Source organism: Arachis stenosperma, chromosome 4, assembly GCF_014773155.1.
Source record: "Arachis stenosperma cultivar V10309 chromosome 4, arast.V10309.gnm1.PFL2, whole genome shotgun sequence".
In the NCBI taxonomy this organism is placed as follows: domain Eukaryota; kingdom Viridiplantae; phylum Streptophyta; class Magnoliopsida; order Fabales; family Fabaceae; genus Arachis; species Arachis stenosperma.
In genome coordinates this window covers 12,776,473-12,795,658 of record NC_080380.1, presented here as the reverse complement: position 1 = coordinate 12,795,658, position 19,186 = coordinate 12,776,473, and the positions used below count along the sequence as shown (strand labels likewise).

Here is a 19,186-nt window from a genome sequence, read left to right as displayed (position 1 = left end):
ATTTAAGGGTATGGATGACAATGAATAGAGTAGGGTAAGATTTAGAGTAGTCAATCCTAACCCTACCCGCGAGTTAAAATTTTTATATAAATTCAACCCTACCCTACTTGCAGATTGAGAATATCTCAACCTTAACCCGTGGGTATCCGACTCTATTTGCGTGTTACAAAAAAAGATGTAATTTTATTATATAATTTGATGATAATTTAAAATAGAACTGTTTTTTATGTGAAAAAAGTATTAAATTATTAATTAATAATCTTCTTTTAGTGATTAAGAATTTTTTGTATTTAGTGAAAGGTTTTTGGTTCAATATCTACTTAAAACACATTTTTATTTAAGTATATAACATATGCATTTATAGGGTGCGAGTTGGTCGGGTAAGGTTGAGGCTCAACCTGCACCCTACTCGACTCGCATGAGAATCCTACCCGCACCCTATACTATCTGACCGGGTAGATTCAAATTGGATATCCACAGATCGGTGCATGTTACCACCTTTACTTAAATGATAGATTACTACATATACAAAACAAAATTCAAACCCTAATACTTATTTAAGTAGATGAATAATCTGACTCCTTAATCAACTTAAATTGGTTAAAATTATATTTTGTTGTGAGCCTATTTTATTGAGATATCAATTCAAATAATAATATCAACATTATATTTATCACTCAATCAGAGTTTTATTTCCTTATTTCTTTTTATTACTTTTATTTTAACATGAGATCACCAAATTATCTGATCGTTTATTAAATTTGAATTCAAAATATTGAATTTATTTATTGCCACGCTCATAAAAAATATTAGCCGATTAATATTTTTTATATTTATTTTGTATTGGTTTAATTACTTTATCGATAATTTTATTAAATTTTTAATTAAATTTTTATATCATATTAAATTTTTTAAATAAGTCTATACCATCACAAAAATATTGAAATTAATTGAATATTTTGTTAAACAAAATAAAATATTCAATCAAATGTTAGATGTATTTTTTTTATTTAATAGAATATTATGTTAATTCTAATATTTTTGTTATAAAAAAATTTAATTACAAAATCTGATATAATATATAAAATTAACTAAAAAAATATAAAATTTAATTAAAAATTCGATAAAATTATAAAAATTGACCGAATAATTAAACCTTAAACTTTTGTATTTGAATCAACATTAATTAACTCTTTATTTTTCTTCCACTAAAAAGTATTGCCCCTACTTAGCATTTGTCTTTAAAAAATTTATACTACTTCATATTGAACTAAAATATTTATGCACTGTTTTCGCGGTTGCACCCATTTGAATTTAATAATTTAACATAAAACTAATCTATTGTTGCATCACAGCATCAATCGACTGAAGATCTTCAAAATTAAATTCAAGTAATAGCAATGCATATATCTAAAAGCCATTACGATAATAATGTCCAAAAATTTGTTTTTGATCCTTGAAATTAACTATTATTGGTCTTTCAAGATTTTTATAGCCTTTTAGTTATCACATTTTTATTTCTATATAAAGGTTTTCTCTGTTTTATTTTGGAAAACGAATAGATCCATAAGTTCAATATATTATTCAAATTGTAGGAAATTAAACTATGAAGACTTATAGAAAAAAGGATTAGATTATATAAGAATTATATTTCTATAATATATTTTTTAAATAAAATTTTTTTGGATTTGTTCGAACTTTTGGCACAAGTATTTTTTTATTTATATTTTGCTTTGTTTTTTCTTTTCGGTTATCGAAATTCTAATACTATATCATAAAATAATTTCTCTCAAAAATTTACATTGACAAAAAAAATACATAAATAATTATATTTTTAATAATTATATAAATACTGTGTTAGACTAAAATATTATTATTTGAAGATGTAAACTTATAGTCTTATAGTACCAACTTTTTTAATAAATTATTACTATAATCTACATGTTGGGGACATTATTATTGGATATAATAATATGAATTAGTTTAAAAATACTATATGCAGATTAAAAATTATCCATCAAATTAGTCAAATTATTCTTTACTCTTTTTAGTAATGTTTTTTGCTTGTGTTATGTCAATTTTCAGAATGTCATATTCATCTGCAAGGATTATATATTGTATCCATATGACGTGTAAATAATTCCCATGAAATTAAACTTGCCTATATATGTGTAGTGCAGAAGAAATAAAATAAAATAAAGCAAAACAAAACACAACAGAAAATGATGGCAACTTCCATTACACACATAAAAATTGGAAGTTTCTATTAACATTATATTGCGTTTCATTATAAAATAAAATCCTTTTGAACTAAACAGTGATGATGTTGAACTCCATCAATGGGCCACCAAAAGAGCCATGTTTGAGGGCTAAGGTTGCATAGATCATATGTCACTATTAGTGGTTTTTTTTCTTAGATTATATACATATAAGGTATAGTGGAATTCGCTTGTGGCCTATTTGTACTTATTCACATTAATTCCTTATTGAATCAACTCACATTTTATTTTTAATTTTGTTGTATCCTATCAATTGATAAAGTCAACTTCTATGATTTAATATCAGCCAAGAAAGTATAAACTAAGATAGGGATGGACTTTGCAGCTTTTGTGTATGTTTGTAAAATTGGATTTATAATTTTGGACGTTTAAAATAAACTTCAAAATTATTTTAAATTTTGGAGGTGCGAATTTTAAAATTTAAATTCCGGACATGCAATTTGATGGCTGAAAGAAAATGTTGGCTTTAATTTTGATATTAAAATGTACATTTTTTTTGTATTTTAGATATATAAATTTAAATTTTTGAAAATTTTAAATTTAATTTTGATGCACAGATAGTAAAGTAGTTTTATACGTGCATTCAATTATGTAACATTACATAATAAAAATAACTATTTTTTACATTAATTGTGTGAATGGTCATCTAAAAGAACAAATGTGATTGGTTATACCGTCAGTGTATCAAAATTAAACTCTTTAATTTATTGGCTGAAATGAATATTAATTCTCTAATAAAACTAATATAATATTTCAATAAAAATGTTAGCATTTTTATAACCGTTCTCTTGAATAACCATTTATGCTGTGAATGTAAAAAGTTGTTATTTTTATTAATATAATATTATGTGATTGGATGCACGTGTAAAATAATTTTATATTGAAAGTACATCAAAATTAATTTTTTTACCAATATTAAATTCTTCTCCTTCTTTTTCTTTCTCCTCTTCCTTCATTATCGTCAACTTCATTTTCTCCTTTTTTTTTTTATTTCTTCTCTTCTTTGTATCCATCCTCATTCGTTATCATTATTATCATCATCATCTTCTTCTTTTTCTACAAAACTATTAAATACAAAAATTTTAATACACAATACAAAAATTTTGTAATAAGTAGTACAAAAATCTTTAAAGTATTACATACCTACTCACCCAATTAGTAAAATGCATATAAAATAATAACAAGTATCATTAAAACTCCACACAAAATTATTAGATTGTTAGAATATAATTAGGATCAATTAGTATTATTAGTATATCCGAATATTTATTATAGGAGATTACGTCTTTATTATTATGATTCTCTTAATATCTATAAATACCCTTCTATATTGTATCATTCTAGATAACTTGAGTAAACAACTTGAATACACTCAATAATACACAAATCATTTCTCCAGTTTAGTCTTTTATTTCTAACATACATAAAAAATAAAAAATTAGTATATTAAAAAAAAGGGTTAAGTATGATTTTGGTCCCCGACGTAGGGCCTGAAAATTTATTTCGTCCCTCACCTTTTTTTCGCTCCAAAATGGTTCCCAAAGTTTCAGTTTATTTTAAAATCGTCCTTTTTACCAATTATTTTTTTATTACCAAATTACCCTTTATTAAAAAAATTATAAAATAAAATAAATATAAAATAAATAAATAAAAAAAAAAAGAAAAAAAGGGGATACAGAAGCAGGGTGGGTGGGGAGAGAAAGGGGGGCCGAGAAAAGAGGGGGGGAGGGGGAGGGGAGAGGGTGGAGTGGGGAGAGAAAGGGGACCCATGCCGCCGCACCGCCGCCCCCGCCCGCCGCTTCTTCTTCCCGCTGCCACACCCACCGCCGCCCTTCTTCTTCTTCTTCTTCTTCCTCCCGCCGCCACACCCACCGCTGTCCTTTTTCTTCTTCTTCTTCCCGCCGCTGTCCGCCGCTTCTTCTTCTTCTGTAAATTCTGTGAATTGAATTTTTTTTGTGAAATTTCTGGATTTTTTTTTATGAAATTTGTTGTGGAATATTGTTGTTGCTGAAATTTAAATTTGGAGTATTGTTGTTGCTGATTCTGAGTTTTTTATGAAATTTGTTGTGGAATATTGTTGTTGTTGAGTTTTTGTTTGTCTGAGTTTGAGTTCTGGATCTGAGTTCTGATGAGGATGATGATGATGATGTTGATTTTTTGAGTTCTGGTTGGTGTGATGGAGATGGTGATGGAGTGGCAGTGGGTGGGGGGTGGTGGTGGTGGTTCTTGTTCTGGTGGTAGTGGTGGTCGCATGATTTTGGGAAAGAAGGGATATGGGCATTTTGGTCCGAATGACCATTTTAAAACAAACTGAAACCTTGGGGACCACTTTGGAGCAAAAAAAAAGGCGAGAGACGAAAAAAATTTTCAGCCCCTACATTGGGACCAAAATCATACTTATCCCTAAAAAAAAAAAACAACGGTAGAAACAATTTATGAGAGTGCAGCAAAAATTGTGTTATGTATAAAAAGTTTTTGTGCTATATCGAGTTGTGTTGTGTGCAAAAAAAAATATTTACATATAAAAATTGTTATGCTATATCGATATTTTTTTGTATTTTTTTAACTAAAACTTAGCTATATCGATAAAAAGAAATGCAACGAAGAAGTATATCTGCTTAGGTAAAGATATAGCACTTTTTACTTTTTTAAATGAGGAATCCAGCATATTAGAACTTTGACCAAATATAGAAAAAGTAATTAAATGCATAAACTAATAGTCTAGGAAAATTAAGTAACAGAATTAGAAATTTACCATAATGTATGTGGACAAGAAAAAGTGGGTGGATAATCTGGATATCAAAGATATGTTATATCTTTGTGTATAGATCGCACTATGGTGTGAATTTATATTCTTAGGAGAAAAATAGGGCCCCTGAAGAGTTACATTATCTTATATTATGTTCCCTAAAGTGAATGCAATAAGTTGAGTTTGAAAATAGTTCAAATCCAATTGCAAAATGCCATACACTGTCGTCGATTTGAAACCATGATATGATCTATGAATGATCATGCTCACAATCACACCAATTTTCCTGCTTAATTTACTATCTATCATTACTAGATTAGGTGATGATGCTACATAATTAAATTATTTTAGTAATAAAATTTTATTAAATTAGTCTAATAATATATTGGCACAATAAAATCAGTTAACAAAAAAAAATGTATATAAAAAAAACGATTTAGTTAAATTTAACTACAAAAATAACTTATTTACCTAATATTTTTTATTACTAATTCAACTATTAAGACTGGCAATAGGTAGAGTAGGATAGGATTTGGACCTTACCATGACCTTACTCGCGAATTGAGAATTTCTCAACCCTAACTTTATCCGTATTCTACAATTTTAAATCCTATACTCTACCCGACTTTACCCGTAGAAAAATAAAAAATTTCAAACAAATATAAAATTCAACTATTTCAAATTTCATACATATTAATAAATAAAAAAATAAAAAACTAAGTTCAAATTAAAATTAAAAATAATACAATCTTAAGAAAATATAACATAAAATTATAAATAATATGATTATCAATTAATTTAGTAATTATTTTAAGTTTTTATAAGAAGAAGATTGTGACTTCAACATTTATTTTTTTTACTACATACATAACTTTTACATATATATTATATAATATATTAGGGGTGCGAGTAGAGTAGACCCTAAATCCGTACCCTATCTTACCTTATCCGCAAGTAAACCCGCACTACACTTTATCCTACCCTGCAGCAGGTTAAGTAGACAACCCTCTCCAAATAAATTAGTATGAGTTGGATATACGTGAATAGGGTATAAATTGTTAGCCTTATCAACTACTGAGCTGAATATATATTGATGCAAATCCTCAAAGTCAAATATTATTACATAAATATAAACACATTAAAATCTCAACTAGACATATCCTAAAAGTATATTAAAATGAAAGTCTTATTAACGTAGTAAATAATTTTGAGCAAATACTTTTTAAATTATTTACTCGAAAGACAAAACACTTTTCAATCATTCTAAATGATTTACTAAAATAAAGACTATTGAATTTCTAACGATTTTAAAAAATAAAAACTAACAAGGCCTTTCAAAATCATTCAAAATGGAGAAGTGAGTGATTGAGAAAGAGAAAAGTGAATTAAAAAGAAAGAGCATCTAACAAAAGTTTAGTGTACTAGTCACATTGTTAGTAGAAAATAATTAACCCTCTAAATTGTATGTAATGGAGCCCACAATTAGTTTAAACTTAACCAATTATTTTAAAAGAAACACCGTGTTGTTTATCCAAATCAATTAAACATTCCTTAGTTGCGCAATGCTTGTTTAGCACTGCTTAAAAGTATGCTTCACAAAAATTATTGTAAAAGGTCAATTTCAAATCTTTGGTGGTTAGAATTAGATGGAGATAATTAAAGTCATACCATTCAGGAAATGCTAGATTCCTTGTTTGCCTGCTCGTTTGGGGTTGCAGAGGACAAAACAAAAAATTGTGAATTTTGAATCTAGCTAATATATATGTGTCAATGTTAAAAATTATTACTAGCAGAATTTTTAAAATTTTTAATTTTAATAAGTACATGATAAATATATTAAAAATTTAAATTTTATATATATTTTAAAAATATATATTCTTTTTTTTTTGTTTTTTATTGTATTTTTTAATTCAGTAGGTCAATGACTAATTCGGCACATATTGAAATTTTATTTAAGAATTTGCTGTTAGTCAATGAATTATTATATATATAAAATAAAATTTAAAATTTTAATATTTACTTAAACAGACTAATAAATTAACTACTAAACCTATCCAAGTTGCTTATGTTTTTTCTCTTTGATGTGTCTAATCGTAATATTTTGTACTTAATTCCCAGATTGATCAAAGATTCTTCATTCATTCTCCACTATCACTAGATAAGGAATAAGATAGCCAATTCGCATATAAAAATAAAAAAAGAGCACATTCCTTGAAACAACGAATCATGTAGAGATATTATTTCTTCCAGAAACAATGAATCACAAATCTATTCAATTTCCGTTTTTGTGGCACAACACTTTTTCTTGATTGATATTCAGGTGTTGCTCCAAGTTGCATACGTTTTATTCATGAAATAAATCTCAAGATTAAAAAGGCCACAAAAGAATTTCACTACTTCACAATTCATAGACAAATTCCAGAAAAAAATGTATTGCATATTCTTTCTTTAATAATTAACCAAATCAATCCATGCTAAGAGCCAACAATCTAATCAATCCTAAATTTTAAATACTAAATTTTAAATTAGTTTTATTCTGATTTACTTTTAAATATTATTTTTATTATTGTTTTGATTATTTTTATTATTTTTAGTATTTATTTTTTTATGTTTATCTTTTTAGCTAAATTAGTTTATTGAATTAATGTTTATTTAGAATACTTTTTCTTAGAAATAAGTAGGATGATATTCCAAAAGCAAATATAAGATATGTCTTTGTTGAGTTGATGTCATCCTACTAGGTCGGCGGTGTGTTAAATACTTAAATTATATTTTGAGAGTCTTTTTCTGTTTTGAACACACTTCACTAAAAGGATTTTATGGATATAGTAACATTTTTGAGAGAACTTTATGAAAGTGGTGCTCATTTCATTATCCTTTCAACAATACCAAAATGGAATCCACTTAGCAAAATCATGGTATAAATATCTTTTGTTCAACAACAACAATCCACGCCATCGCTCCATCTGTCGTCATGTTACATCTATTCAAAAAGTATGCTATTTTTTATTATAACCTTCTTCACACTCAAATCTCACCTCTAATTCTCACATAATTCAATATTAGTTAGGTCAAGAGATATCATGTCTAATCTAAAATAAACATGTTTAATTAAATACCATAAATCATAAATTTTAAATTTTAAATATAAATTATTAAAATAAAATATAATTAATGGAGAATAAATATTTGTTTGATTAACAAAGTGTATTAAGTAGAGAGATTTGGATTATCTAAATTTTGAATTTCATTTTAGAGAGTAAAATGTGATTTATCGTCATTTATTTTATAGGTGAGACCAAGAGAAAACATGAGAGAGAAACTATTCAAAGGTGAGAGATCATATTTTACCATATAAAATAAAAATTCAAAATTTAGAGGATCCAAATTCTAAGTAAATAACATTTAAGAATGAGTAGTGAATTACACATATAATAATATTATCCATATGAAAAATTATTAGTTCTCATTTTTTATTATTTTATTAATTATTCACTTTAGAATATTTAAAATTTTAGGCAAAAATATAGGTCAAACTTGTTCAAATGACGCTTGACGATTTAAATTATGAAAATCATTAAATGAGTGAAAGAAGTGAAGATGAAAGGATAATATGAATAATATTGGCCCCTTGCAAGACTCCTCAGTCACTGAAATCATTTTGAAACTTGGAAAAACAACATATAATATAATTTGCCAATGGTTTGGAACAGAGTTCATGTATAATGTGATACTTTCTTTGAAAAATTTGGACCAAGTTATTAGATAATATTGTGGGTCGTTACATTTGAAGAATTAATAGAGACTTCTTTCTCTAAATATTCACTCAAGAGGCATCAATCTTTTCCATATATATTTGTCTAGGATAAACAAAATTAGTGAAATAATAATAATGGTACAGGACCATATTTGGTTGTTGAAAATCCTTTGCCTTCAAGCTTGTTTCAGTGTTCTTGGTAGTTCAAATATAAAACAAATATAAGGGAAAAAAAAAAGTGATTACCTAATATTTGTCGTTATTATATTATATATACATGTGGAGGCATCTTACTGTGGATTATTTTCCAACAATTAAGCGATCCAGGAACATGCATGATAATCATAACGCTGGATGGCATTGAAGACTTTTACTGCTACATAAACCAAACCAATCAGTTGTCATAATTGGTGCTTTTAATAACCCATAACATACTTAATGATACGTACTAGTTCCCATGTTACTATATATGGTTAATATATATTAGTCGTAGACTCGTAGTCATATATACAGAGAAATATATGTTAGTGGTAGATGATTATATTTAACCAATTATATCATTTTATTAAAGGTATGACCGTATGAGTTAATACTCAATTTAGTTTTTAAATTTGTAAGCGAGTTTTAATTTTAGTTTTTGAAATTTTAGTTGTTTTTATTTAATCTTTAAATTTTGCAAATGTGACTAATATTAATTTTTAGAATAATTTTTAGTACAAAAATATTAATAGAACACTTATATAGATAGTCAAATATTCCGTTAGAACATGTAAAATGATATTGTTTTGATTTTGGTACTTAAATAGTTCCAAAATAATATTGTATCACTTGGTTTAGGAGAAAAAATTTTAACAAACACCATCTATAATATTTTTAGACTATTTGAATGTCAAAACTGAAATGACTATAGAGTCTAATGTAGTATCTAATTGTTTATGTCTGCATTTCGTTAAAAATTATTTCAAAGACTAACATGAATCATGTTAGCAAAATTTATAGACTAAATAAAAGTAATTAAAATATCAAAGATTAAACTAAAACTTGTTTACAAATTAAGAGACCAAATTAAATATCATCTGAAATATACATGTTATTCTAGTCTAACTTCGTGAGGCATACAATTTTTCAAAATTATATTTTGGGCTTTGGTAATAAAAATAAAATTAAGGGCTTCATATATCAAAAACGTATTTTGTTGTCACATAATGGGCCAGACAAACCTGACCCATAGACAGAGAGATCCGGATCAACCCAACAAACTCTAGCACTAAGCAGTAAGCACAGTAACTGACAACCCCGCCCAAGAAACCACCGAATTGAGAAGACTTTCTGTTCTCATGACCGAAAAAAAAAAGACTTTCTGTTCTTGACGTCGTTGCCGTAGTCAATGCCGTCGCTGTCGCCGTCGTGGCAGCAGGTGGCTGCAGTGTCCCTCTCCTCAAATAGTCACTGCTACGCTATGTGTCATCTCTCTGTAAGTCTCTCAGTTTTATTTTCAACTACTGCTAATGCGCTTGAAGTATTATATTTATTCAATGAAATCGAATTCCCAAGAGAAGAACTTATTTGTAAAAAGAATCACGTTGCACTCTTTGTGAGAATTTCTTTTGGCTTTCAGCTTGTTGTAATTTATAAATGGAACTCTGATAGTATATAGTTTAGATGTTAATATAAATGAAAAAGGATAAGTATGTGGTTTGCATATTTAATTTTGAAGTCAAACTACAAATCTAAGTGTTTTTGGTAACCAAATTCAACTAAATTAATTTAAATTTAATAAAAATTATTTTTATTATATCAGTGTGTATTACACGGCATTTTAATAACACAACTTTTTTATCTTCATCTTTTACTTTTATTTCTCCGTTTTCTCTTTCTCTCATTTTTCTTTTTCTTTTAAATTCATGCAGGTAGGTTCTTGTATTTTAATAACGTAACTTCTTTGTCTTCGTCTTCTCCTTTTATTTTTTTGTTTCCTCCTCCTCCTCATCCTTCTTCTTCTTTTAAATTTGCACACGTAGGTTATTTTTCTTCTTCTTCTAGACATAAGTATTTCTGAATTCGATTTTATACAATGGACAAATATTTTTTAAGACAAATTGGATGGAATGGAATGAAATCTAATACAATTGAATAAAGTGATAATAAATAATTTCATTCTTTTTTTGTTAAAAAAAAAAATTCAATCATTAGTAAAAACACATCGAATTCATTTCGATCCAAATGAATCTCAATTAAACTAAGAAATAAACCGAAATTACTTAAGAAATAAAAAATTTGGTCAATACTTATTAGCAGTATCAAATGAACCTTGATTAACATACAGATGAACCAAAATAAATTAAAAAATGAACCGAAATTATTTAATGATGGCAGCAACAAAAATCAGAACTAATAAAGATATTTGTAAAATATTAGTATTATTAGTGATGACGATAACGAAAAAGAAAAAGAAGAAGAAGACGCAACATTGAAGAAAGAGAAGGAGAAGAAGGAGAAGAAGAAGAAGGAGGAAAAGGGAAAGGAAACAGAAAAGGAAAAAGAATGCGTGATTTAAAAAGTTATAATAATTTGATTAGACTTAATTAAATATTTTGCTTAGATGTAAAAATTTTCTCATTTTGTGATGCACTGAATTAAGATAAATAGGATAGCTAGATATGATGCACTATAATATACTAGCGGCTCAATAGGTACTATCGTGCATGTTTAGTAGTTTTTATATTATTTTTAAGAAAATAATTTTTATATTTTTATTTTTAAAATTATAAATTTGATAAAATAATTTAAAAATTTAAAATAAATATTATTTAAAAAATAAATATAAAATTTTTAAATTATTTACATTTTAGAATATTAAAAATTTATAAATTTAAATTAAATAAAATATTAAAAAATTTATTATATGATTATTACGTGTAACAAAATAATCATAAACATTTATAAAGTAATTATTTATAAATATTATATAAGTTTATTTATTTATTTTTTCAGAGTTAGGATCAAGTCTCGAATCCAAAATCTCTATGTGAGAATGGAAACACTATATCATTTGAGCTATGAAACAAAGATAAAACATTATTTAAAATATTTTTTATCTTCATCAATAATTCTAAATTTTATATTCAATTTATTAAATTATCTTTAATTTTACTATTTTTTTTCAAATTATTAATTTATACTTTTATTATATTCTTTCATTGTATCACACACTATTATTTCTCTTACTATTATTCTCTATACACATATCTGTCATTGTCTCAGCGCAACCGTTATATTGCCTTGTTCTTCTTTCCTTTTTTTTCTCCTTCCACATTTTCTTCACTCGATTGTAATTAATTATCACAAAGTACAATTATCACAATTTTCAATCTGATCTATCATTTTGATCTATAACTATTCATTTAACTTTTATGAGTTGTTAAAGTGTTATGAAAAGAATTCGTTTTTGTCTCTTTTAAATATATAGATGTATAAAAATAATAGTTTTTTATTAACGTGTGTGTTAAGTAATTTTATTGTTCTATTAATAAAAAATTTAAGACATAAAATATTTAAACATTTTGTTTAAATTATCAAAATTTAATGTTAGTAATCCTAAAAACTAATATCAAAATATATTAATTTTAACTAATATAATAAAAATAGTAAATTTTTAACTAATAATTCTAAATTTAAGTTACAATCTAATATAATACCTTAAAACAGATAGTTGTCATTACTTTTTATATTTGACTATTATTATATAAATTTTACGTTTGTTTTTATTAATATTGTGCACATTAATTAAACTATACTTTATTATTTCATTTTATATGTCTTGAAATAATGCAATCGTATTTTAAGGATGACATTAATTTTTATAACTAATGTAATTTTTTTACTATTTTATTTATCATTTAAATACTATTCATAAAAAATAATTACTTAAAGTAAAATATTATATAAAAAAAGATAGAAAATTTTTGAATTTATTATTCAGATTTATTTTTTATTCTCACTTGATATTACTCAAATTTAATAGGGTAATAGTAGTGATTTTTTTTATTAGTTAAAAACTTTTAACACTCTCTCTCTTAATTTTATTAAATAGTTTTGTTTAGGTCAAAATAGTTTTAACTTTCTCTATAATAAGTATTTTTTAAATTATTTAATGCATAAAATATCACATCTTTTTATTTTATCCTAAAAGTTGTATGTTTTTTTTTATATCAAAGCATTACGATTTATTATATTATTATATATTATTTTTGTACCACAAAATAAAAGGTAAAATTTTATATCTTTTTTTTTGTTAGTTATTTTATTTTATTTTGGCTATTTAAATTAGCATGTATATTATTAATATATTTTCTATTAGTTATGCAATATTTTTACAATATTCATTTTAGTTTCAATCAATATGCATTTAAAAAATCATCTTTAAATTCTAAGTCATGTAAATCAAAGATCATTGCATTTATATTTTTTAAAATTTCAAAAAAATAAAAACTTTTTATATTATTATAATTAGTTTAATGGAGAAATAATAACAATCAAATCATAATTTTAATTAATAAAAGTAAAATAATTTATTAATTTATATTAAATTATTAATTTTAGTTACATTTAAAAGTGAATAACACTTTAAAAATATTTAAAAAAAATTTAAAAATCTTATGTGAATCAACATGTACATAAAATATTATGTGAAGATAAGTATAAACATCAGGATAATCAATAAGTAATTATGGAAGAATAAAAAAGAATAAAAAATAATTCTAAATGCTAAAAATTGAAATAGTAAAAAGAATAAAAAAGAAAAAATTAGATATTTATTGGGTTATTCTTCTTAAATATGATAGAATTGAAAAAAATGTAAAGATAAAATTAGAACATAATTTGAATACTAAATTAAAGAGATGAAATGCAAGTAAGTAATCAAAAATCACTTTTTAAAATTGAAGTTATTTATTCATAAGTATGTTATGTCAAACATACGCTGAAGTATAGACATAATAATATTTGAATATGTAAAGAACCTGAAATAAAAATAATTTTACACATGAATAAAGAAATAATATGATTTATTATTTTAAATTTTAAAAAATAGCAAATTAAGTATTGAACTATCGATAGAAAAAGCTCAAAATAATTCTAGTAAAATAATAAAATGTTACAATGTCTTAATTTACAACTTACATAAAATCAATCAATAATTTTTTTAAATAAATATAAATATATCTGCAGGGTTTTACACTTTCACTTTCACCTTATAAATGTTGTGATTTGGTTGTATTTAAAAAAATATAAAAGTAGGTTACAAAAAAAATACAAGGAGAAGTAAACTCTTAGTTTTTTTTTGTGACTAAATAGAAAAGAAAGAAAAAAAAGACAAAGCCAAATTAATTGGCTAGATTCATATCTAAATCTATTAGATGTTAAAACTCACTCTATGGTTGACTCCAATTCAAATGAATGTCTGCGCCAGAAATAGCTACTTTAGCCATACAATTTGCAACACTATTTGTATTCTTCTTAATTAAAAGAATAAAGACTCTCCAATTCCAATTCATAACTTCCTGTATATGCTTTGCCAAATCTCATTCTAAAATATCTTAAATAAACTTTTAGTTAATATATTAGACTTAGTTACTCATTTAAAAAGTTTAAATTACATTTTCATAATTTTAATGTTATTTATGCAAAAAAAAAAACATATTAAAAAAAATCAAAACTTTGATTGAAATTACAACTTAGTCTTTCACTATTTATACTCCTATAACGTCTATTATCCTGTGTTTCTATCTGTTTGTATTTTTTCAAAAGGCAAAATATAGATATATGTGCTTAATAATGGAGTTGGCATTAAAGTTGTATCTGCCATGATTTGCATGCCTTCTTGGTGATATTGCATTTTTTCTTTGTCGTGATTATTGATTTATTGAATTCGTGATTATTGATTTATTGAATTCTCCTTATTAGGTCAGAACCAAAAGATAGTAAGATGGAGATCGACAACAGTAATAAATGTTTGTAAGTAGAGCTTATTTAATTTCTTCACGATTTGCATGGTTATTTAACTCTTTTTTGGATTAATAACTTTTTTTTTAATTAAAAAGCAAAAATGTATTATTATTATTTTATTTATAAATTTAATTTGTAAAATAAATTATTTAAAAACAAATGATGTCTATAAAAATTGGATACTAAATTCTGATATTGACTTTATATATTAGTATAGATAAGTTGTGATTATTTTTGCTTTGTTAATCATAAGAATAAGGTACTTTGAAATGGATCTCGCTGACTATTTGTACAATGTGTACAATAGCTATTGAGTTATGAAATGAACATCTCCTATACTATTTAGAATAACCATCCGAGTACAAGGGATAATACCACTCATCCCAAAAGCTTCAGCTGATAGAAAAATGTAACACTAATAATTATATCTCTAATACTCCATAAACTTCCATTGTACACATTGTATAAATATTTCATTGGCTCCTCATACTTTCTCCTTTGAAATTCACGTAAAACTTATAATATTGAAAAAAGACCGGTAAAAAAATTGGTTGAACCAATGGTTAATTAATGAACCGGAGAAACCGGCCGGTTTTTTAAAGTTATTCAGTTTGGGAGCCTCCTTCAAAACGGCGCCGTTTTGAGCTTAAAAAAAAAAAACACCTAAATTTTCTACCGACGCAGCCCAGACCCAGACCCCCCAGTCCGACTCCTCTCTTCTCCTCTCCTCTGTCAAAATTGAAAGAACAAACAAAAGATGAAAAGAACCCTAGCGGCCGAACCCAACAGCCCCGTAGAACGCAGCCGCCGCAAGCCCCGCACCCACCGCAGGCCCCGCAGAACCCACAGCCACCGCATCTCCTCTTCTCTATTCGAGTCCTATCTCTGTTCGCCGGTGTCGCGCCGTCTCCTCTGTCGTCGCCGTCACTCCCCTTCCTCTTCGCCGCCGGTAAGCAGTGTGATAATAGTTAATTATTTATGCTGTGTAGTTTGCTGAGCGAATTCGTCACTCCCCTCTGTGTCCGGTGTCCCCTTTTTCTAAATTATTTTTTATTTTTTTGCTGATTTAGTTTTATTGTGGAGTTTGCTGAGTTAATTTTGTAGTTACTCTAGTAACCTTTGTGTCTCCCTACCAGTAAATCTAAGTGAAAATTTTGTTTGTCATAGGCTGTTTGTAATCATTCCCTGCTATATAAGAATGAAAGAGAAATTAATCCACGGTGATATACGCATGGAATATCTTACAGAAATTTCCAGAAGAAATGTTTGTTAGTATAAAAAAGAGAAATGACGTTTAGTATTTTTTTAATGCACCTTTTTAGAGTATAAAAGATATTTTCTGTTAGTTATAAAAAAGATAAATGACGTTTAATATTAAAAGTAGTACACCAAATTATAAAAAAAAGGTTAATACACAGTTGCAACATTTTTCATGACAGTTGAGCTTTCATTTGTTCATCACTTATATAGTTATATTCATGTTATTTGTTATCCACGTCTTTGCGTCTTGTTAAAGTTGATCGAAGATTCTTTTCTCTTTATTTTCTCTTTTTCCCGCAAAGATGCTGCCTTTGAATCGTTTTACACTTTTACTTAATCCCCACTTTCAAGGCTTCAACTCACCGGAGTTTCTTGAAGGTGCAATTAATCCTGCTTGTGGATGAAATTACAATTCTTTCTCTTTGTTGCTCAAAATACTTAAGGATGATTATGATTTGTGATGAGTTGTATCTTTGATTAGTTGAAAACTTGTTTGTTAATGTTTTTTTTGATAGTAGAACATTATGTGTTTGTCACTATGTGCGTTTTGATTGTTTTTAGTTATGAACTTTGATGTTTGAAGTTGTTTGTGAACTTCTAATATTAAATCATGGATAATTTATTATGTGAAATTGTGAAATTTTGAATTGTATTAAGTTGGAAATTATTGAATTTATGTATTTAAAATTCTATATAGGTTTTTTAATAATTTTATTTAATATTTAATTAAACCGGTTGAATTTCGGTCAAACCAATAAACTATTGAACCAGTGATTTTACTGGTTTATTGACCGGTCCGGTTCTCGCAACCTTGTGTATAAGGGATGATATATATAGGGTTAGGTTGCATTGATCCGTCTTACTTTTACGAGTGGATCCTTAACTCTAGAGGATTGGCTTTATCTAGTTGTACCATCATTCCACTCCTTAACTCTAGAGGATTGGCTTTATCTAGTTGTACCATCATTTCTTTTTTTTTTTTTTTGTGTGTCTAGTTATGATATAAATGAATATCATAAAGGAGTGTTAAATCATATGTATATCTAGTTGACTATTGTACTTTTGGTTTGTTGTATGTTCTAGATACTATAATATAATGCTCTTAAGTCGTACCTGTGATGTATTTTGTAATATGATGGCTAAATATTTTTAGTTAAGGCAAATAGTGCATGATCTTCTTCTGGTATTTTCTAAATTTATATAATTTCCTGATATTTGATGACTTATATGTTAAATCTCTTTGATCGGGTGACCGTATGAAACAATAGAGGTACAAATGTTGTTGGTGTTTTTGAATGTTGCAGGAATGTGCTTTATTGTCTTCTTTGTTATTGTAACCAATGTTGACAAGTTGGAAATATTATCAACCATCAATGGATAATAGGTCTTGGCATCATGTTAGTTTTGGTGAATGGCTAATTTAGATGCTTTTTTTGCTTAAGCTTTAGATTCACGATTTCATTAATTTTTTGAATACTCATTCTTTACATTTCTGGCTGAATCATTTTCTTTGCTTTTATGATAAACAGGTTAAACACACTCTTTCTCTCTGTCGTTGTAGTTGGTTGGCTCAATACCAAGCTTCCTTAGAAAGATATTATCAATCAAAAGTTTGAAACCAAGACTTCCTTTTTTCTCCTGGTTCATTTACTGGCAAGTACTCCTGCTGCTAATAAGCTTTCAATCAATGTTCTTTGTCTTTAACAAACCTGCAGTCAAAACAATCAAAAAGTTGTTCGGGCACTTTGGAGAATCAATTATCTCCTTTGATGGCAAGGTTTCTGTTAATAGTTTTTTACATATCCAGAGGTATAGTTATGTCAATGTGTACATGAAATGGAAGAAAGATTCATACTATGACTCGATTGAGGACATTCACCAGTCCATTCTGCTCAAGCCAATAATTGCCCTCAAAAACTGCATTGCTCGGGATCCCAATGAGTGCATCCCTATCTCCGATGTGTCGAAGAGGGGATTACAATTGGATGTGCCCATGAAGGTTGCCAGATTTATGAGACAGTATCCATCCATCTTCGAGGAGTTTACAGGTCCTCAATACAATCTTCCTTGGTTCAGGTTGACACCAGAAGCAGCCGAGATTGACAAGGATGAGAAGAGAGTATACAAAGATTGCAGGGAGGATTTACAATCCAGGTTGAAGAAGATGATATTGATGACCAGAGAGAATGTTCTTCCTTTAAAGATAATTCAAGGGATGCAGTGGTATTTGGGGTTGCCTGATGACTTTTTGCAGTATCCAGAACGAAATCTTGACGACTCTTTCAAGTTTGTGGAGATGGAAGGTGGATTGAAGGCATTGGCTGTTGAAAGAAGAGAAAAGATTTTCTCTGTAATGGAAGAGAATGCGATGAGAAAAGGTTTGATCTTTGGGGGAACAATGGAGGCCATTGAATTTCCCTTATTCCCATCAAAAGGTTTGAGGTTGAGGACAAAGATTCAGAATTGGATAGATGAGTTTCAAAAGCTTCCTTATATTTCACCTTATGATGATTTCTCAAACTTGGATCCAAACAGTGACATAGCTGAGAAACGACTTATTGGGGTTCTTCATGAATTGCTTTCACTTTTTGTTGAACATTCTGCAGAGAGGAAGAAGCTCTTTTGCCTCAAAAAGTATTTTGGGTTGCCACAGAAAATGCACAGAGCATTTGAGCGGCATCCTCATATGTTTTATCTATCTTTTAGGAACAACACTTGTTCAGTTATTCTTAAGGAAGCCTATAGTTTCGATAGATCAGCTTTTCAGAAGCATCCTTTGTTGGGTGTTAGGAAGAAGTATATCAAGTTGATGAAGAAATCACAAGTGATTTTAAAGAACAGGAGGGTGAATAATCGATTTTCTAAGAGTAGTTCAAAACAGGATTTAGATTCAGATAATGTTGATAAAGAGGAGCATGAGATTGCAGCTTGCTCTGCGGAACAGGTTGTATGAAAATTTAAAAATTTATTATGGGAAAAAGAAAAACAGATGAAACGCCACACTGTTTTTTACTGAATGAGAATGAAATGGCCTATTAGCTATTTCAATATGGGTTGATGGCAGATTTAGTTGTATTATTATTGTGCTTAAGATATTTTCAGTTCCGTATCTATTTATTAGTAAAAATATTATCA

The 19,186-nt window shown here is 27.1% G+C and overlaps 1 protein-coding gene across 2 annotated transcripts; it reads left to right on the top strand.

Moving 5' to 3' along the window:
• Positions 1–15,462: 15,462 nt before the first annotated feature.
• LOC130974342 (protein WHAT'S THIS FACTOR 9, mitochondrial) lies at positions 15,463–19,186 on the top strand. Of its 2 annotated transcripts, none has more exons than XM_057899185.1 (2): positions 15,463–15,740; positions 17,581–19,186. In XM_057899185.1, the coding sequence occupies exon 2, from the start codon at positions 17,739–17,741 to the stop codon at positions 19,002–19,004; it is 1,266 nt and encodes a 421-aa protein (XP_057755168.1). In that variant the 5' UTR covers positions 15,463–15,740; positions 17,581–17,738; the 3' UTR covers positions 19,005–19,186. The 2 variants fall into 2 exon arrangements, with proteins under 2 accessions (XP_057755168.1, XP_057755169.1); XM_057899186.1 differs by lacking the exon at positions 15,463–15,740 and adding an exon at positions 17,429–17,448.